The sequence below is a fragment of the Rhinichthys klamathensis genome, unplaced genomic scaffold (assembly GCF_029890125.1).
Source record: "Rhinichthys klamathensis goyatoka isolate OS25496 unplaced genomic scaffold, OSU_Roscu_1.1 h1tg000165l_1, whole genome shotgun sequence".
In the NCBI taxonomy this organism is placed as follows: Eukaryota; Metazoa; Chordata; class Actinopteri; order Cypriniformes; family Leuciscidae; genus Rhinichthys; species Rhinichthys klamathensis.
In genome coordinates this window covers 3428247-3447496 of record NW_026606697.1, presented here as the reverse complement: position 1 = coordinate 3447496, position 19250 = coordinate 3428247, and the positions used below count along the sequence as shown (strand labels likewise).

General features: G+C 37.7%; 1 protein-coding gene across 5 annotated transcripts in view; it reads right to left on the bottom strand.

The window, feature by feature from the left end:
- ehbp1l1a (EH domain binding protein 1-like 1a) overlaps positions 1 to 18932 on the bottom strand; it is a 41527-nt gene extending 22595 nt beyond the window's left edge. The window contains exons 1-10 of one of the 5 annotated variants that reach the window (XM_056259242.1): positions 18649 to 18932; positions 11325 to 11382; positions 10554 to 10649; positions 9541 to 9594; positions 9152 to 9330; positions 5801 to 5940; positions 5333 to 5407; positions 2613 to 2846; positions 1116 to 1328; positions 348 to 572 (exon numbers count right to left, since the gene is read on the bottom strand). In XM_056259242.1, coding sequence (XP_056115217.1) covers positions 348 to 572; positions 1116 to 1328; positions 2613 to 2846; positions 5333 to 5407; positions 5801 to 5940; positions 9152 to 9330; positions 9541 to 9594; positions 10554 to 10649; positions 11325 to 11382; positions 18649 to 18752 — 1378 coding nt within the window. In that variant the 5' untranslated portion in view covers positions 18753 to 18932. The remainder of the gene's footprint in view (positions 1 to 347; positions 573 to 1115; positions 1329 to 2612; positions 2847 to 5332; positions 5408 to 5800; positions 5941 to 9151; positions 9331 to 9540; positions 9595 to 10553; positions 10650 to 11324; positions 11383 to 18648) is intronic. The other 4 variants (XM_056259243.1, XM_056259244.1, XM_056259247.1 and 1 more) reach the window with 4 other exon arrangements.
- Between the last annotated feature and the right edge of the window lie 318 nt (positions 18933 to 19250).

The window sequence follows — 19250 nt, the reverse complement described above, 5'->3', positions numbered from 1 at the left end:
ACCGTTTTTACGGCATTTTTTTAAATCAAATAAATCAGGCATGGTGAACAAGAGAGACTCTTTCAAAAACATAAATCTTACCAAAAATTTGAACGGTAGTGTATCTGGTAAAATTTGATTCAAGTTTTAGGAGTATACAAGCCTTAAAGCTAACAGACATGGACTAAAAGCCATGAATCTCTTATTTTGAATTCATGAGGTCCTAACAGCGAATATGCATCTTTTTAGAAATAATTTTTTTAGAATGCCAGGTACTAAATATGAAAAATGTGGGTTCAAAACGAACTTTAAAATCAAATTCCATCTCATTTAAAAACGGTGTTAAATACGAACATCTGCCCATGTACCTGTCTCAGTGGCAGAGGGCATGCTCGAGGGCTTTGTGAGGGCGGAGCCTGGCTCAGCCAATGAGGCGCGGTAGATTTTTGAGGCCCGTGGTGCAGGTTGAGTCATTGAACCATGAGGGGAGGAGCCAAATTCAAAGGAGGAGGGGTCAAAAACAGAAGGGGAGGAGCGAGAAGAGGGGAAGCTTTGAGGTCTCGAGGTCTTGCTACGAGCGGCAGATAAAGTGGCTAAATCAGAGGAGGAAAAAAATGAGACAGAAAGGAGAAGAATGAAGAAAACAAGATTGAATGGAAGTGCAAATAAGCAAAAATACGTTACACAGTTAAAGGCACAGTATGTAAGTTTCGCCAATAGAGGTCGATTATTCAAAACAATAACAAAGGCGTAGCTTGATGACACCATGAATGAGTGAGGAATCTACAGCCGATGGAAAGCTATCCGACGAGACTCAGGCAGAAATCATGTTCACGGATGAGCTAATGTATTAAATGTTTTATTAACGTAACTGTGGTATGTCATATCCACTGTGATATGACGTCACTGACGGGCGATGCATTGACACAGGTTAAAATAGCTGATTTCTCTGGATTTAAACATTGTTGAAAACACTTCTGATAATGTAAGTACACAAGTCAACAAAATATATAACACTTTTCAAGTGGTTTTTGGATATTTTAATCCAAAAATCTTACATATTGTGCCTTTAATTCTAGCTACAAAACAATTATTTACAAGCTACAGCCACCATCTTTTCGGGCAACACTCATTACCTGTCTGGGTTACATCTGGAAGAGGGGTCGGCTGAGGGGATGAGGAGGATTGAGCAGAAGAAGAGGAGGAATGAGAGAAGGGTATGCTAATCCCAGGAAGAAAAGAGAGGGGCTGCGGGAGAGGGACTGAACCGCCCTCAGAAGAGCGACTGCTCTCCAGTAACTCAGAGATAGCAAGACCTCCAGACGGCCTTTGAGGGACAGTTACAGCAACTTATAGGAAGAAGGAAAAACGACAGTATGATGAGAGGTAGAGGGGGGAAAAAGGACAAAGAATGTAAAGCTACAGCTTTTGTAAATCTGTTGATGTGTGCGTTTTAATGAAGGCAAAAAACACACATTGTATAAAAGTAAATAAGGTTCATTAGATCAAGTTGTGACAGAGCATGAATGCTCAAAGTCAGGAGCGTAATATACAGCTAGCTTGATGAACAGATTCACAGGGTGCTTCATCAGTTGCTATGGGGATCTGGCTGTTGCTTCAATGAACAGCAGCTGTAAAATGTACTTGTTTTTTTTATGGGGCAGTTTTCCAAAAGTCAATTAAGACTCCTTTTAATGAACCTAGAAGTCAAGTATGTAAAAAAAAAAACTAATTGTATAAATGTTCAAAACATGAAACCTCTCCAGAATAAGGAACTATTTCAGAAACAAATATTTCTAATACATTTCTTGTTTAAGTCTCTTACGTTATTTATTAGGTCTTTAGAATTGTATGCAGTTATTCATGCAGGAATTTCATGTAGATATTCAGCATAAATTCAGTTAAAAAAAGAAATAGTCAAAATGTAAGATATAAAGTCAAACTGTGAGATATAAAGTTCTGATTGCAAGATATAGAGACTTTATGAGACACACTTGGTTCCAAAGTTTGGGGTTAATAAGATTTTTTTTTAAAGAAACAAATTAATACAACTTATTAATTACTACAATTAAAGACATTTATTATTGTAACAAAATATTTCTATTTTAAGGAAATGCTGTTTATTTTGAACTTTAAATCCTGAAAAAAAGCAACATATTCAAAATTGATTAAAAAAATTGTTTCGTGAGCACAAAAGCAGCATTCAAGAATGATTTCTGAAGGATCATGTGACACTGAAGACTGGACTGAAAAATTCAGCACTGCCATCACTGGAATAAATTACATTTTAAAATATAATATAACAAACATTGATCAAACAAATGCAGCCTTTGTGAGCATAAGAGACTTTTAAAAAAAACAATTAAAAAATCTTACCGACCCCAAACTTTTAAAATGTGGTGTATAAAGTTATTTTATTTACTCCAAAAGGCGAAAATGTGCTTCGATGGTAACATTCAGTTCTTTAGGTCTAAAATATTTTGTAATTAATTGCTTAATGCACCTTTAAACCAAACTATCTAAAAATATGAATGATGGAAACATGTACTGTAAGTAATAACACAGTAGAGTGAGTGTGTGGGTGATCTCTGAGGTATGGAGATGCATTGCCCCGGGTGGATGAGTGTTTGTACCTGAGCCAGTCGGCGGATGGAAGATTTTGGGCAGGGCAGGTGGATGAGCGCGTGTGAATGCGGGTACAGTGAAGGCGTACGGGGAGGCTCGTGTCTGCGGGACACGGAGGGGTTGGACACGGGAAGTGGAGAGGATCGGGACAGAAGGGTCAAGAGCGGTGCATGACAGGGGGTACTGGAGAGGAACGTTAGGTGTAATGAAGGAACAGCTCATCCGATCCGGTTCAGAATGAGCTGAGAGAAATGATGATGATGAGCATGGAGAGGAACAGACAAAAACAGAGGAAGTGAGAGTGGATGTGTAGTTATTTAAGTAGAGTTAAGAGCTAGCTGACCAAAGAAAAAAATGTATTCCATGAAGACAAAGAGGAACTTAAAGGGGACCTATTATGCAAAATTCACTTTTGCATGGTGTTTGGACATAAATGTGTGTTGGCAGTGTGTGTACTGTACACAACCACCCTACAGTGATAAAAACCCACCCACTCCTTTTTTTAAAATCCCCATAAATCATAAGCAGCGTCTCCCAACGACCTGTTTTCAGAATGCGGCTTTAGTGACGTCACTACAGCCACAGGCCCCGCCCACGATTGTTGACAGACACTGCCGTTTTAACATAGAACCGCCCTGGGGTGCGTTTCCCGAAAGCATCGTTAGCCAACTGTGGTCGCAAGTTCCGTCGTTACCAATAGAGTTCAATGGGAATTGCGACCAACTTGCGACCATAGTTGGCTAAAGACGCTTTCGGGAAACGCACCCCTGATCAAGTTCACATAGATATACATAATAATGGCTAGATGTCTCGTCCGCGCTGCTGGCCAATGGAGGTCGACGTCCGCACCTGGCGGCCATCTTGTCACAGGCAGCTCCCTCACTCGTAACATTGTGTTTTAATGGTGCATGTACTTTTTAAATAAACATAACTTTCTCAATTTTCTACAGTTAACCGTCTAACCGTAGTTATGACACTGCACACTTATGAATAATAAGTGTATCAATAAATAATCATCCAGAATTATAGCCACGTTAATAACGTTTGTAAGAAACCAAACCGTTTGTAAATCCGTCAAGATTTCAACGAGATAAGAGTATTTGTGTTCGTGCTGATCACTCATCTTACATCAGGAACCACAGAGCCCGCCAGAAAGCTTGCCTGTGACAAGATGGCCGCCGGTGATGACGATAGAGACTCCGCCGTAAGACATCTAGCCTTTATTATGGATATTGTACACATCCGCCATTGCTGCACTGACGAGAATGTCTCCCAAGCGTTGTAACATCCCAAGGATGTAGCAGTGCCAACTGTTCGTGATCCAGCTACACATCTAAAAGTAAGTATTACGCGTTTGTTTTCCAAATTGCCTTTGAATTTGTCAAGCTCATAATAACATATTAGACTTATAATAAAGTTTGTGATAGCACCATGAGTCCAGCTATGTTGTTATTTTTTTATCGCGCTGATAGTGGAATCTTTATTTGTAAAGGACAGCACATCAGAACAGAGCAGCCAAACAAGAGAGATATTGCTTGCCAGACAGACGCAAAAAAGTCTGAAAAGTGGGGCGGGAGCAGCAGCTCATTAGCATTTAAAGGGAAACACACTAAACCGGTGCGTTTTTGCACAAGCCCAAATTTGGCAATTTTAAAATGCTATAAAAAATGATCTGTGGTGTATTTTGAGCTAAGACTTCACATACACACTCTGGGGACATCAAATAATTGTTTTCAATCTTGTGAAAGGGGGCATAATAGGTCCCCTTTAAATGAGCAAGGAATAATTCAGAAGAGAAGAAAATGAGTGAAACCAGGAAGAGATGCAGATCTCAGATAAACTGTCACATTCACAAAGTTATGAGCACTGGTATGCTGAGCTCATGGGAATGTGTTTCTCTGACAGATACAAAACAAGCCTAAGAATCCAGTCTACCCAAACGCTGAATAGCAACACGAGTTAGAAAATGCATTTCTCAGTATCTGATAAAACGTAAAGGTGACGTGAAACAAGAATATATTCAATTTGAAATAGTTGATGTGATATTCATGATCTTTGGTTATACGTTTTTAGAACTAGTAACAATATTGTGTTTAATTTAAACTAATATACACTTAAAAATAACCCAAACTTTGGCTTTACATTATTTACAACGGTGAAATGGTTCTAGTACATGCACAACATTTACAAAAATACCCATGGTTTATATATAAAATATTATTAATATAAAATATAAACAATAAGTAAAACATGAATGTATGGATGGATGGATTCAAAATAATGCAAATGAATGGATATCAGCCAACAGTTATCACTATCAAGCCTACATTTTTTTAATCATTTACTAATCTGAAACCGTCATGATACAAATCGAGCGGTATAAAATTTGTACTTTAACGCCCCATAATATTTCAATTGAATGTTCTCATACCAAAAATAAATTGTTAATTCTAGTTTAAAGGAAATGAAATATGCCAGTGACGAGTGGAAAAAGCCAGTAGCACCTCAATGCAGTACATAAGATCCACAGGGAGGAGTCGGATCAAGATCCGAGGGGTGGAGATGGGTAGGATTAGGGGTGGGTTTAGGGATTAGGGGGCGGAGATGGGTAGGTTTAGGTATATGTAAGGTGGGAGGAGTTGGATCTGGATCCGACTCCTCCCCGTGGATTTCATGTTCTGCAGTGAGGACCATCTCGAAAAAGCAGCCAGAGCAGTTAGTAAGCTACCTGTGTCAGAGGGACCCGTGTCTACAGCAGGTCTCCAGGCCGTGTCATGTATTCTCCTAGCAGGAGGAAGAGGAGCTGAGCACACACCAAAAGAACAGAGCGACAGAAGGAAAAAGAAAGAGACCATTTGAGAAAAGAATGACAAAAAGTCTACTATGTGAATGAGACTAAATATTTTGAGATTCTATGTTTGTCATGGCCAAAGCTACTTTTGAATCTGAAATACAGCATTAAACTAGAGCAAACATTAAATCAACTCAACACGACCAAAAACAGCAGATCTAAAAACAGCAGACAACCACCAGGCTATCTAACCCCGAGCCAATTCACCTAAAAAAAAGGAAACAATGCATAAAAACTTGCAAATAACATTTTTAGAACAGGAAAGGCCTGTTTCTAAACTTGTTTCCACACTTCTGGTTTTAGCTTAAAGTTGCATTAGTATGTGGGGGTTTATGTCAGTATTACCTATCACTGCAGTGGCCATTTTCACTGCTGCACTCAGTCTTTTGTCCTCCTCTTCATCACTGTCATTGAAGTCCTCCAGGTTTCCAATGTCAGACTGCTTCAAACTCATCAGACTCGCCAAACTTTGCATGTCTTCATCACTGAATACAGAATACAGCACTAACACTTAAAGCAGTGGTTCTCAACCTTTCTGACTCCAAAGCCCCCCATTGTCCACAACAATATTTAAATATTCTTGAAATCACACCTTTATACTTGGGCTTTCTCATATATCCAGCTTTTTTTTTTTTTTTTAAGACTGAGGTGGGAACCCTAGTTGTTAAGAGTGTGAATAAAATAAGAAATATCTTGATTTTTAGTAATTTTATCTTATTTTAATGTGTGTTTTGTTTTGTTTTAAAGTCTTCTTGAGGCCCTCTGGTTGATATCCACTGACTTAAAGTCACCATGAAATCATAATTGACCATTTTTAAAAATCTAATATTGCAGTATTCTTTATAAATGATTTATCTGTGCAGATAATATATTTTTTACTCATGTGCCCTCGTAAACTTTAATTAAAGTGGTCATGAGAAATCAAATATGCCTTGATATTTTGATATATAAGAGATCTTTGTATTAATTAAAGCAAATTTGTCGACAACAGGATAAATAGAAGAGTGAAAGAACGTTAGCTTTGACGCGTCCCGTAAAACAGCTTGTTAGCGTCTCTCTACAGACTTCAGAAGGATCCAGCATAGGAAACAAGGGGATGGTTTATTTTAATTGCGTCCCAGATCGCATCTGTGGATTATATGAGCATTTTTTTTTTGTCAACGAGGCACAGTGTAACGCAGAGTTCGCAAATCAACTTTTGTTGAAAGATGAAGCCGTCAGCAGTATAGGATCTGACAGCAGCTCCATCACAAACTGTAAGTAGATGGTTTCATAATGCTTTGTCTGTAAATGATGATTTTATAGGGATAATGTTTTACTTTACAAACTCATGTGCAATAGCGAGTAGGCATTGATATTGTTTACTATGCAGTGACGTTAGCCTAGGGCTGCACGATTAATCGAAATTAAACCGCATGCAATTTGGCAAAGGCAGCTATTTTTTTAATGCGCAGCTTGTCAGTGAAGCACGGCTCTGTGAACAGTAGTAAATGCTGCTCCATCTGAAAGCCAGAGGGCGCTCTCACGCAGAAACTACAAATATGCCCCTCAGAAGCACGATAACGCACGTCGTTCCAGGAAATCCCAATGGGCATACTATCCCTCAATTCACTTTGATTGATTAAACATGACTAATAAACACACGACTTCGACATTATATGGTTTATCTGAGCTTTTCAAGCCTTCTCGGGTATTTTCATGATAATTAAGTATATTTATACTTCAATGCTTATCGACAGTGGCGGTCTTAACATAGAGGCATAGGTAGGCGGCTGCTTGGGGCCCCCTACCAGCGGTCGTAGTAGGGGGGCCCCCATCCAACCTCAAAAAAAAAAAAAAATAGAAAAGAAAAGAAAAAGCCCCTTATCATCATGAACGCTTCAAAAGCATAGTAAATGTTATTAATATTCTTAAGAAATACGTTGAAATGTTAAAGTAGTAGTTAAAATGTCAGTTCCAGTTCATGGTTATCTGTCCCTACACATAACACCCCCTACTTTCACAATAAAATGGACTAGTCCGTAACGGTGCGTGGGGCGAAACCGCGAAAGATAAACATGACAGGAGGACTGGGAAGTACACAACGAAGCAAGACGAGTCTAAATGCGAAAATGAAACGAAGTTACCCAAGCGGCTCAAATAAAAGAAAAAAAGACGCCGATGTGTATTTGGCAACGCTGCCAAAAATGACAAACTTTTTTACGCCTACTGTTGGGGATACATGCCGCTACAGCAGCAGCTGTGAAGTGACGCGAGTTGAGGATAACGTGTATACATCCTGTTAGACAGAAAGGGCGAAAGTAAATATGACATTTATTATGGGTTTATCTGATGATTGTTTTAAGTTCACGTAAATTAAAAGTTGTTATATATTTTTTGAAACCTAATAAATGTAAAAAAAAAAAAATTGCTTTCAATTACACTGTAATGTTGGATGGCTATAATTAATGTTTAAAATTAGGGGAAACAATATTTTTTATCCAGACATCAAAAGCTGTATTAGTATCAGTGATATCGACCTTCATTCATAAAAAGATGCCATTAAACAAGTATTTAAAATATACTATCTTTATGTTGTCTCTACATTCATTTGTAGATTAACTGTGAAATTATTACATTATAAAATATATAAACTAATACAAACCTATAAAAATGTTTGTTTGTAGAATGTTTGAAATGTCAATCTCATGTGCAATGCCAATTCCAACCTCACTCACTCATACATTGCAAAGTCAATTATTCATCTTGGCAATATTTGCTAAGTATATGGCTGTTTGTGGGGGTTTACCCTAACTACTTGTCTTGCTGGTTATATTTGATATTGATTTGATCTTAAAAAAAGAATAAACAGTGCTGGGTTTCCTGGCATTTTGGCAAAGTTATCTGAAACCTTATTCGCTGTTGGGGAAGGTTTTTTTTTCTCCTCTCCAACCTTTACTTCCCCGTAGATTAGCTTTTCCTACCATTCAGTCGGTACATTTTTTTTTCATTCTCATAAAGATGGGATGGGGGGGGGGGGGGGGGGGGGGGTTCCCATACATACCTTCGCTTTGGGCCCCCAATTTGCTAAATCCGCCACTGCTTATCGACATAGCCTTTATCACTGTATAGAGTACTGTGAAATAACATGTTGTGTGCCTTATTCTGTGTAAGAAGCCACATCATCTCACATAAGGATGTTTTCAAACACTTTGAAGCAAATTATGAATGTTATGAAGCGAGTTTGGAGTAAAAATGTGTGAAAATTATATGAAAATCATGTTTTCCTGCATAGATTTTTTTTTTGTGCAAAAAAACTTCATTAACATTATAAATGAACCTTGAGGGACATATTAGAAATAATTTTTAAAAATCCAAGTCATGACCCCTTTAAAATAACTTCCCCTCCCTCTTGCAGCAACATCTCTTCTCTTCTCTGATGACCTGTTTACTGGTGTGAGGGCGGGGCAACCTGTCGACCAATAGCAAACCACAACCATCTTATCAATTCCCGATGGACAAAATCATTTCCCATCCTACATTTTTTCTTGTTCGAGAAGCCGGCTTCCTAAAACAGACTATAGATCAGTAAAGTAAATAAAATTCTATTGGACACTGTATGTGTCTTGTGCTTGGACTGATGTTTCTGCATCATTACACAGATCTAGGATCAGAAACACTCCTTCCTAGTGAAACAATGAAAACATCAGAACTCACGTAGCTTTGCCCTCCTTCAGGAAGATACAGGACAGGGTGAGTTTAAGCTTGGCATCCAGCACTTTCACAGACAGAGGCTTTAACGTAAGCACCAGGTCAAACTGAGCCGGGGTAGCACTCGCATACTTCTTCATGTTCACATCTACTGATGCTAAAACTTTCCTGTGGCCCTTTGTTTCCTGTGGATGTTGAGATGAGATGGGGTTAGATTGCTTAAAAAGAGAACAGCGTACTGGCAAATCGAGGCCAAAATGTTGCAAAAACGCAGTACAGATAAATGTGACAACCTAAGCTTGTTAAACAGCACAAAAAGAGTCAAAACAGAAATGCTAAAATTGCTAACAGTACCTTTAATAAACAGGGTGAGATTATAAATCAGACATACTCACATTCTCTATGATAAATGTCCAGTCTTTGTCCTCAAATTCATCTGCATTTGGATCCTATAGGGAAAGTGAAAATTGCCGATGTTGGTTTCATTATTTTACCTCATGTTTTCAAATTTCAATAATGGACAACAGACATAAATCTGAATAATATTTATATAACGATGACAAAATTCAGGTTTACAACTTAACATAAGTTTATTATTAGTATATTTAAGAATAGTCAGTCACAAATGACCTTCATTTTACAGAGCCCTGGCCTAAAGGGACAAGGTGATGGAAACAAATATGACATGGGAGTGAAAAAAAAAAATTCAATGCATTTGCGATTTCTCAGGGGAATGCAAACATTTAGCGAGCGATTTTAAAGTTTCTCGGGGGAACGCAAAACATTTGCGAGAGAATGCAAAAGCATTGACATATACGTTTTCCTTCCATCTTATATTTCTTTCCATCACCATGTCCCTTTAGGGGCTCCGTACCATTTCCTGTCATATACATTACCATTCAAAAGTTCAGGGTTGGTAAGATTTTTGAATGTCTCTTATGCTTACCAAGAATACACTTAGATCAAAAATACAGTAAAAACAGTAATATTGTAAAAAAAAATATATAAAATTTTTATTTAAAATAACCGCTTACTGGTTTAATATATTTTAAAATGTCATTTATTTCTGTGACGACATCATTACGCCAGTCTTCAGTGTCACATGATCCTTCAAAAATCATTATAATATGCTGATTTGACGTTCAAGAAACACACTATTATTTTCAATGTTGAAAACAGTCGTGCAGCTTAAAGTTTTTGTATAAACTGTGAGACTTATTTCAGGATTCTCTGATTCAAAAGAGCAGCATTTGTTTGAAATAGGCTTTTTTGTAACAATGTAAAAGTCTTTACTGTCAGTTTTGAATTTAATATGTCCCTGCTGAATAAAATAAAAAATATTACTGGCCCCAAACTTTTGATTGGTGGTGTAAATGGATTTTTTTTAAAATGGTAATGCTTGCTGTACCTTAAAGAGAGTGACTGTGATGTCCACGCTCTCAGGGACCTGCCAAACCACAGTCCCCCTGTATGGGTTCTTGATCCCCGGTTGCCAGCCATGAAGCTGATGATCACAATGAGAATACTGCTATTAACACAGCTGGTGATACCCAAACATATGTTAACACAATGAAAAAATAAAGTCTTAACATGCAAAATGATTATGCATGTTCTTTCATGAACAAAATCACGATGTATGAAAGGATTAGAATTCAATGCAATCATTCCACTGTATTTGTGAAACGAGCAGAACTATTTGTGTTGAAAGTATAATGACATCCCATTGCCACCAATTGTTTTGTGTGTGCTATAGGAGGGAGTATTTCCTTCTACTGTGCAAACATCAATATTTTCAATGCGGTTACTAATGACACAAATATTGAGAGTTATATTCCTCTTTAAATTTCATAAAGATTCAATTTAAAGAACACATCATGACTTTAATAGCACAATTCTATTTAAACATAACCTAAAACATGATTGAATAACTATTATGTGCTGTTCTGCATTTATAATCGTGCTCTATCTTTACCATTCAAATAGCTACTAAAACATTAGCTATTTAAATTAGTTTGTTAGCACTACCTTTGATTAATATATATCACTTGTTTCAGTCTTATTTGTATCACTTTGGATAAATGTGTCTTGTAGATGAATAATCGTCAAATAACCACAGTCATATCTTTACATAGTACTTGAAAGTTATAAATGTGGAAACAGTTACAGTAACACCTCTTACCTTGGTGCAGATGCGTCTGTTTCGCCTGGTCCAAACCACTCGCAGTTTATCTGGCTGCCTGTGAATAACGAATAACAAACAATATAACACAAGCACAGTGCAGAAACACAAATTAAAGTCTCATTTAGCTTGATTAGTGAGCATGTAACATTGCTTAAAGCTATATTGCCCTTCACAAAGAACTGAAATTTGAAATGACGCATAAAACTGTGAAAATATCATTAGGATTTTCAGTCATACACTTAAGGGTATTGCTTTATGGAGGTTAAGCGTGTAGAAGGGGACTACCATCACGCGCACTCAGTTTGGTTATTAGGTTACTCATCTGACCCACATACAGGAAAGCATTATCCAGCTTCATTGCATGGAATGCTGCAGCTTCTTCAAGAGCAAGTAAAACACACTTATTCCTGTTCTAACAGGCTAACGTTGTGTGCAATGTGAGTGAGTAACCACAGATACATTTTTTTTTTAAGTAACTGAAAGACCAATCATGGGATGACAGGCCAACAAGACAGGCCAACATCCACCACATGACTCATTTTAAAGGGTTAGTTCACCCAAAAATGAAAAATCTGCGATTAATTACTCACCCTCATGTCTTTACCAACCTGTAAGACTTTTGTTCATCTTCGGAACACAAATGATGATATTTTAATGAAATCTGAGAGATTTCGGTCTCTTCACTACCACTACCACTTTGACGCTCCAAAAAGTTCATAAAGAGATCATAAAACTAATCCCTACAAATGTAGCAGTTTATAACCAATGAGGTGCAATCTCGTGTTACGCATCACGTTTGAGCTTCTGCAAGAACCAATGAGGTTCATTCTCGTGTTACGCAGCACGTTTGAGCTTCAGCAAGAACCAATGAGGTTCATTCTCGTGTTACGCAGCATGTTTGAGCTTCAGCAAGAACCAATGAGGTTCATTCTCGTGTTACACATCAGGTTTGAGCTTCTGCAAGAACCAATGAGGTTCATTCTCATGTTATGCAGCACGTTTGAGCTTCAGCAAGAACCAATGAGGTTCATTCTTGTGTTACGCATCACGTTTGAGCTTCTGCAAGAACCAATGAGGTTCATTCTCGTGTTACGCATCACGTTTGAGCTTCAGCAAGAACCAATGAGGTTCATTCTTGTGTTACGCATCACGTTTGAGCTTCTGCAAGAACCAATGAGGTTCATTCTCGTGTTACGCATCACGTTTGAGCTTCAGCAAGAACCAATGAGGTTCATTCTCGTGTTACGCATCACGTTTGAGCTTCAGCAAGAACCAATGAGGTTCATTCTCGTGTTACGCATCACGTTTGAGCTTCAGCAAGAACCAATGAGGTTCATTCTCGTGTTACGCATCACGTTTGAGCTTCAGCAAGAACCAATGAGGTTCATTCTCGTGTTACGCATCACGTTTGAGCTTCAGCAAGAACCAATGAGGTTCATTCTCGTGTTACGCAGCACGTTTGAGCTTCAGCAAGAACCAATGAGGTTCATTCTCGTGTTACGCAGCACGTTTGAGCTTCAGCAAGAACCAATGAGGTTCATTCTCGTGTTACGCATCACGTTTGAGCTTCAGCAAGAACCAATGAGGTTCATTCTTGTGTTACGCATCACGTTTGAGCTTCAGCAAGAACCAATGAGGTTCATTCTCGTGTTACGCAGCACGTTTGAGCTTCAGCAAGAACCAATGAGGTTCATTCTCGTGTTACGCAGCACGTTTGAGCTTTAGCAAGAACCAATGAGGTTCATTCTCGTGTTACGCAGCATGTTTGAGCTTTAGCAAGAACCAATGAGGTTCATTCTTGTGTTACGCAGCACGTTTGAACTTTAGCAAGAACCAATGAGGTTCATTCTCATGTTACGCAGCATGTTTGAGCTTCAGCAAGAACAAATGAGGTTCATTCTCGCCTGATGTCCATTGTCTGTATATGTCAGGAATTATAGCCTTAAATAGGACACTATTTGAGGGGACAGCCATTTGTAGTGGTGTCTGAAACCATAGTGGACATAATTGAGTGCACTCATTCAATCCCACAATGCACCGCAATAACGAGCGTACAACCGATGTAAGCTCAACGGCTAGATAATACCCATAATATACACTCCTTCAAGCTCAATTCATATGGATTAGATTTACGATCTCTTTATGAACTTTTTGAAGCGTCAAAGGAGGGACAGGAATCATTCAGATTTCATTTAAAAGATCTTTATTTGTGTTTCGAAGATGAACGAAAGGGTTTTAAATGACATGAGGGTGAATAATTTATGACAATTTTTTTCTTCCTTTTTGGGTGAAAACCCTTCAAAATATGTCCATTCCTAAATTTGAAAACAGCACAGCATATAACTAAACAAACAAATTAGAAGGGTCATATCTTGAGGAATCTTTTAGGATAAAAGAGTTCATTGTACTAAGAAAACATACTGTAATTTTCATCTCAAAACTTTCTCCCCAGTTCAAACAGACCATTTATTGAAACAATGTTTCATTCTATTCTCACAACTTTCTGACATCAGACAGATGAATACTTGGCCGCCCACATTTAAACGCCAACAATAACCTATTCTGTATGATTAAAATCAGAGATTAACAATATTTTTGCATAAATTTTGATGCAAAAAAAACCTTACAACTAACATTATAAATGGACATCAGGCAAAAATAAAATAGTAATAACAATAAATATATTGACTTAATTAAAATATGTACCTATTCAAAAGAGAAGTGCAAGTTAATTGTAAGCTACAGTGACTGAGGTGTGAGGTGGGTTTCCTTTAAGCGTGATTGTGGGAAGTATAACCTGAGACTTGCTCTACTTTACCCCTGTGCGTTTGTCAAACTCTCTCTCTCTCTCTACTCTCTCTCTCTCTCTCTCTCTCTCTCTCTCTCTCTCTCTCTCTCTCTCTCTCTCTCTCTCTCTCTCTCTCTCTCTCTCTCTCTCTCTCTCTCTCTCTCTCTCTCTCTCTCTCTCTCTCTCTCTCTCTCTCTCTCTCTCTCTCTCTCTCTCTCTCTCTCTCTCTCTCTCTCTCTCTCTCTCTCTCTCTCTCTCTCTCTCTCTCTCTCTCTCTCTCTCTCTCTCTCTCTCTCTCTCTCTCTCTCTCTCTCTCTCTCTCTCTCTCTCTCTCTCTCAATGGAGGGTGTGGTCTCTCTTTACACTAGCTGTTTAACTTCTACGCCATTTCCTCATGGAAGTGTTTTGCTTCCAGTGTCTAAATTTTTACCACTTTTCTGTTTGTTTTTTTGCCAAATTACCTTTAATCTATTTCTCAAAAGCTATGCTTGAGTACTAGTTTTGACATGACAAAAGTGAAACAATGTTGATTTTGTTTGCATTATTAATGCAATAACTCAAAAGTACAAGCTATGACCAACCATAAACTATTTACATGCAAATGACTATGCAGTTATGCAAATCTCATAGGCCGTTCCTATAATCTTGGAATATGATTTGCCTTAAAGGACCGTTTCCAGGCATCCCATGCAAGCCACCTGTTACATCTATCACTCAATAGCACACCTAGAAAAGTGCTGATCAGACAAATAAAAGGGACATAACGTGCTTTTATAAAATAATTTCCTCAAACTGATGAAAACCAAACGATGGACAGTAGACTATGCCTACGCATGTTAACGGGGTTTTTGAAGTCATAATAAAGGAAAGGAAAGGTGGAGAGAGAGAATCATGGGCCTCTGGGTCTCGTATTGCAGGTCAGTGTCAGCAACAGCTGTGTGAATGGATGCAAGAGGCCAAGCGACTTGGTAACAGTCATGGGGTTAACAGAAATAGACAGGGAAATGGCACATGGATTGATATAAAGCTGCTGAAGCACTGTGTGCTACCTTTATAAAACTGCATACGAAGAAATCAGGTTTAATGCCCACTATTTACACTTCAGGTATTAGATGGTGCCATGTATACACATTTTCTTTTTTTAATGTTATGTAAAATAACACTAAGATCAACTTACCGAGACTGTTTTAGTTGTAGACAGTCTTGTAACACTGACCACATTTGACATTCATAGCCGAGTCATTTAACTGATAGAATCAAACAGCTGTTCTGAGGTCAGTCATGGAGTCACGAAGTCATGTGACTACACAAGACACACTGTCAATGGCCACAGAAGTCAGATGACATCAGCAGAGCAGCTAGTCAAATACATCCAATCTCCTACATTTTGATGAATATAGGGGGAGACCGGGGAGTGTTGTAAGTAACACAGGGTCAGTTGTAACAGTTTGACAAGTCAGAAAAGAGCTTTGGTGATGCCATCAATATTAGACACGCGCATAACTTTTTTGAGCTCACATGAGAAGTAGCATGTTACTGTTAGCAACACTGTACATTTTATGAACAAAAAGACAGATTTTTCTAAATTTATCACGATTATTTTTTGCTTAGCAATCATTGCATTGTAGATACAGTTATTTGACTTGCATCTAAAGTAGCTTTTCTATAGTTTAATTTGATGCTTTGGATTCATGCTAACTTCAAACCCATGCTATTAAGTTATGGCTGTTAGGGGTGGGGATGAAAATCACGTGAGTTTTTTGTTGTGCATTGAGGAATTTATGTAGTATAAATGTTTCCATCATATGCACGTCTTCTTATCAGATAAAAGCATTAATCGCCTCAGTTGAGCACATACGTTGTTTTTTGTGCACATTTTTAGAATGTATGCACATCTCTGTGTTTCCATCCAGCGATTTCCCAAAATTCACATAAAATAGGTGGATGGCAATATAGCTAGTGTAGTGAGCGAACTGTTATGTGACAGGAATACAGCACACACACACAAACACACAATTGTTTTGTGCTAAATTTAAAGTCCTTAAAGAAATACAATACAATGTTTTTTGTTACTTTAAGTTTCTCACTTTAGTAAAACTGATTCTTCAATAACATTCTTGCATAATTTTAGATTGTGTGGATCTTATTTCAGCAAATTAGCTCTCATTGTTACATCTTTCCCCAGCAACTCAGCCCAGTAGCGGGGTAGGTTGTAACAACAAAACTCTTTGTGTTTGACATTAACTCACATAATTTGTGATTGTGTTGTACATGTCCAAGAGAGTTATATTTGTAGCTGACAAATGTGGCTACCATTTAGCAAAGTTTGAGAGATATAGCACAAATAACCACAGAGTAACCGATGCTCAAACAAATGGTGTTACTTTCATTCCAGGTCTCCCCCTATACTGAAATATGCTAATATTACTCAATGTTCCATAAAATACACTATCATTAATGTTAGTATGTTTTTTTTTAACGAAACTATACTTTTATTCAACATGGAATGGAGTGACTGAAAAAAAGAGACAGTAAAGTCTTCTATTCCACATAATTGCAGTTCTTTTAAACTTTCTATTCATCAAATGATCCTGAATGAAGGATCACGGTTTCCACAGAAATATTAAGCAGCACAACTATTTTCAGCATTGATAATAATAAGAAATGTTTCTTGAGAAGCAAATCAGCATATTCGAATGACACTGAAGACTGGAGTAATGATGCTGAAAATTCAGCTTTGCATCACAGGAATAAAATACATTTAAAAAATATTCAAATAGAAAACAGGTATTTTAAATTGCAATATTATTAAAATAAGTCTCAACCGTCAAAAAAAGACAACATGCAGTGTAGAGTCTCAATGTGAACTTGCTTCTGCCAACAATAAAGGCATGTCTACACCATATGATACAATGCTTTCTATGGCTTGTTGCTATTTTTCCATAAAAAACAAAACAAATTAAATAAAAAAAAACATTGACATACTTTCTAATCATTCAAATCCAGTCATTCCACATACTACAAATTCTTCTAGCCACATTTTTCTTTACACAGACTGTATGATGAAATGTAGAGTATGGACTTGCACATGTTTGAGTATAAAGTTATCATTCGTGCCAATTATCATTCGCGATGCGCGATTATCATTCGCGCTTAAAATTATAATTCGTGCCAGTCTCTATTAAGTTGCTGAACGATGTGAAATAAAACTGTGTGAGCACTTCAGCACTTTACCTGTGATCTCAGTGCAATAGGGCAATGTGCAATATATATACTAGCACCTTAGCATATGAACTTTACAAAAACTTCAATACAATGGAGTAATTTCCAACAACCATACTAGCGCTTAAGCACTTGCACTTTAATCCATGGAATTGTGCTGTCAATTATGTCTCTTTTTCTTTTGTCTATATTTGCTTCTGTTTGTAATTTGTGATGTTTTGTATGATGTTCATTTTATGAAACAACTCTGCACTGCGCCCAAGCAAAATTTCCCCTCGGGGACAATAAAGTTAACTCAACTCAACTCAAAGTAAGACCTGGAAACTATTTGTTTTTTGGAAATTATCTGTTGCAGAAAACAAGAGCATTATATGACAAGTTATTAATAATGTTAATGATATAATAATAATCTAATTAATTTTTGTTCAATAACCTGAATCTGAAATAATCTCAATGCATTTAACAAATAAAGGACACTATCACAATATAGAGACATAGACCTAAGTGTCACATGCAAGGTCATTTTGTACTTGTCACACTGTCAATCAAGTCACTTGACTTTATCTTTATCTTTGAGTTTCTCTTTCTACTAAATCTAAAAAATATTATCATAATCATATATTTCCATGCTTGAAAATAGTTTTAGACAAAAATAAACTGCTCTTAATGAACAAACTGGACAGGATAGTAGCCTAAAGGAAAAACCTTTAAAACTGTTTAAATCAACTTCATGCAGTTGAGCAAGAGTGCGAAGAGCTTCAATTTAAACAAAAGCTAGCAAATTTTGAGAAAGATAATTTTTTAAATGGTGAAATACATGGCTGTGGTAAGTGCTCAGAGCTTCATTTATCAACATTTGTAGGACCCTCCCATCTGCAAAAACATCACATTAAAAGTGTCCACTGAAGCTGCGAATGACTGTCCTTGAAGATGCGCTTCAAGTGGAACCGGAGAACTGAAAGTAAAACGGAAGTAAGCGAAGGTAGCCTACTGTAGGTGACTCATAACAAAACTCACTACTACTACTAGCCTACTACAAAAAAGTACTTGGCAGAGTAACAAGCCCTATAGTTCATTCCTGAACTTTTAACTAACCACACCACTCAGTAAACTACACCATCCCTAACGTTACACTGCAAGCGCACGAGCTTCGCTGTTTATAATGTTCTAATTTTATAGCGTCGCGTATAACGCTTGGTGTCACTGCAGCTACGTCAGACTTTAAAAGAAACGTTAAACACATGATACTGTATTTATTATGCATTTATAACGACAACACATGACAATGAAAAGCAAAATCGCATTTCTTACCACTTCTTAGTGCACTCTACGGTGAGTTCTTGAAAGGACGCGGCAAACTGAAACTTCGTCGCTCTTTTTCCAGCGCGCTGAAGTCTCTTCCAAACCGATGTCATGATTACAGCACTTGAATTAGACGATTCCTTACAGAAGAGAATGGTGAATTAAAAAGACATCGTGGGAATTGCTGTGTCACTTCGCCTAGCCCCGATGTCTCAGGGATGGCAGCTCCGCGCGCCACCGCCGCCTCATACACACACACACACACACACACACACACACACGCGCGCTCCAAATGTCAAAGTGAAGATAAGCGCAGACAGATCAGAGGAAACATAACCAAACACTTGCGATGAACTGACATATCCTGCACTCCCATGGACGAGTGGCTGGGAGAACAGAAACGCTGGGTCACCACCAGGCTATATTATTCAGTCATTTATCCAACTGGCTTATTATTCAATTATCGAAGTGTTATATTATGAAAAATAGCCTTATCGCACTATTATTGTAGCCATTTTGATAGGCATATTAATACAATAGGGCTGAGGTTTTGATTACAGATCAATTACAGAAATGATTGTTTGCGGTTTTGCAAGTTGTTTAACATCTTC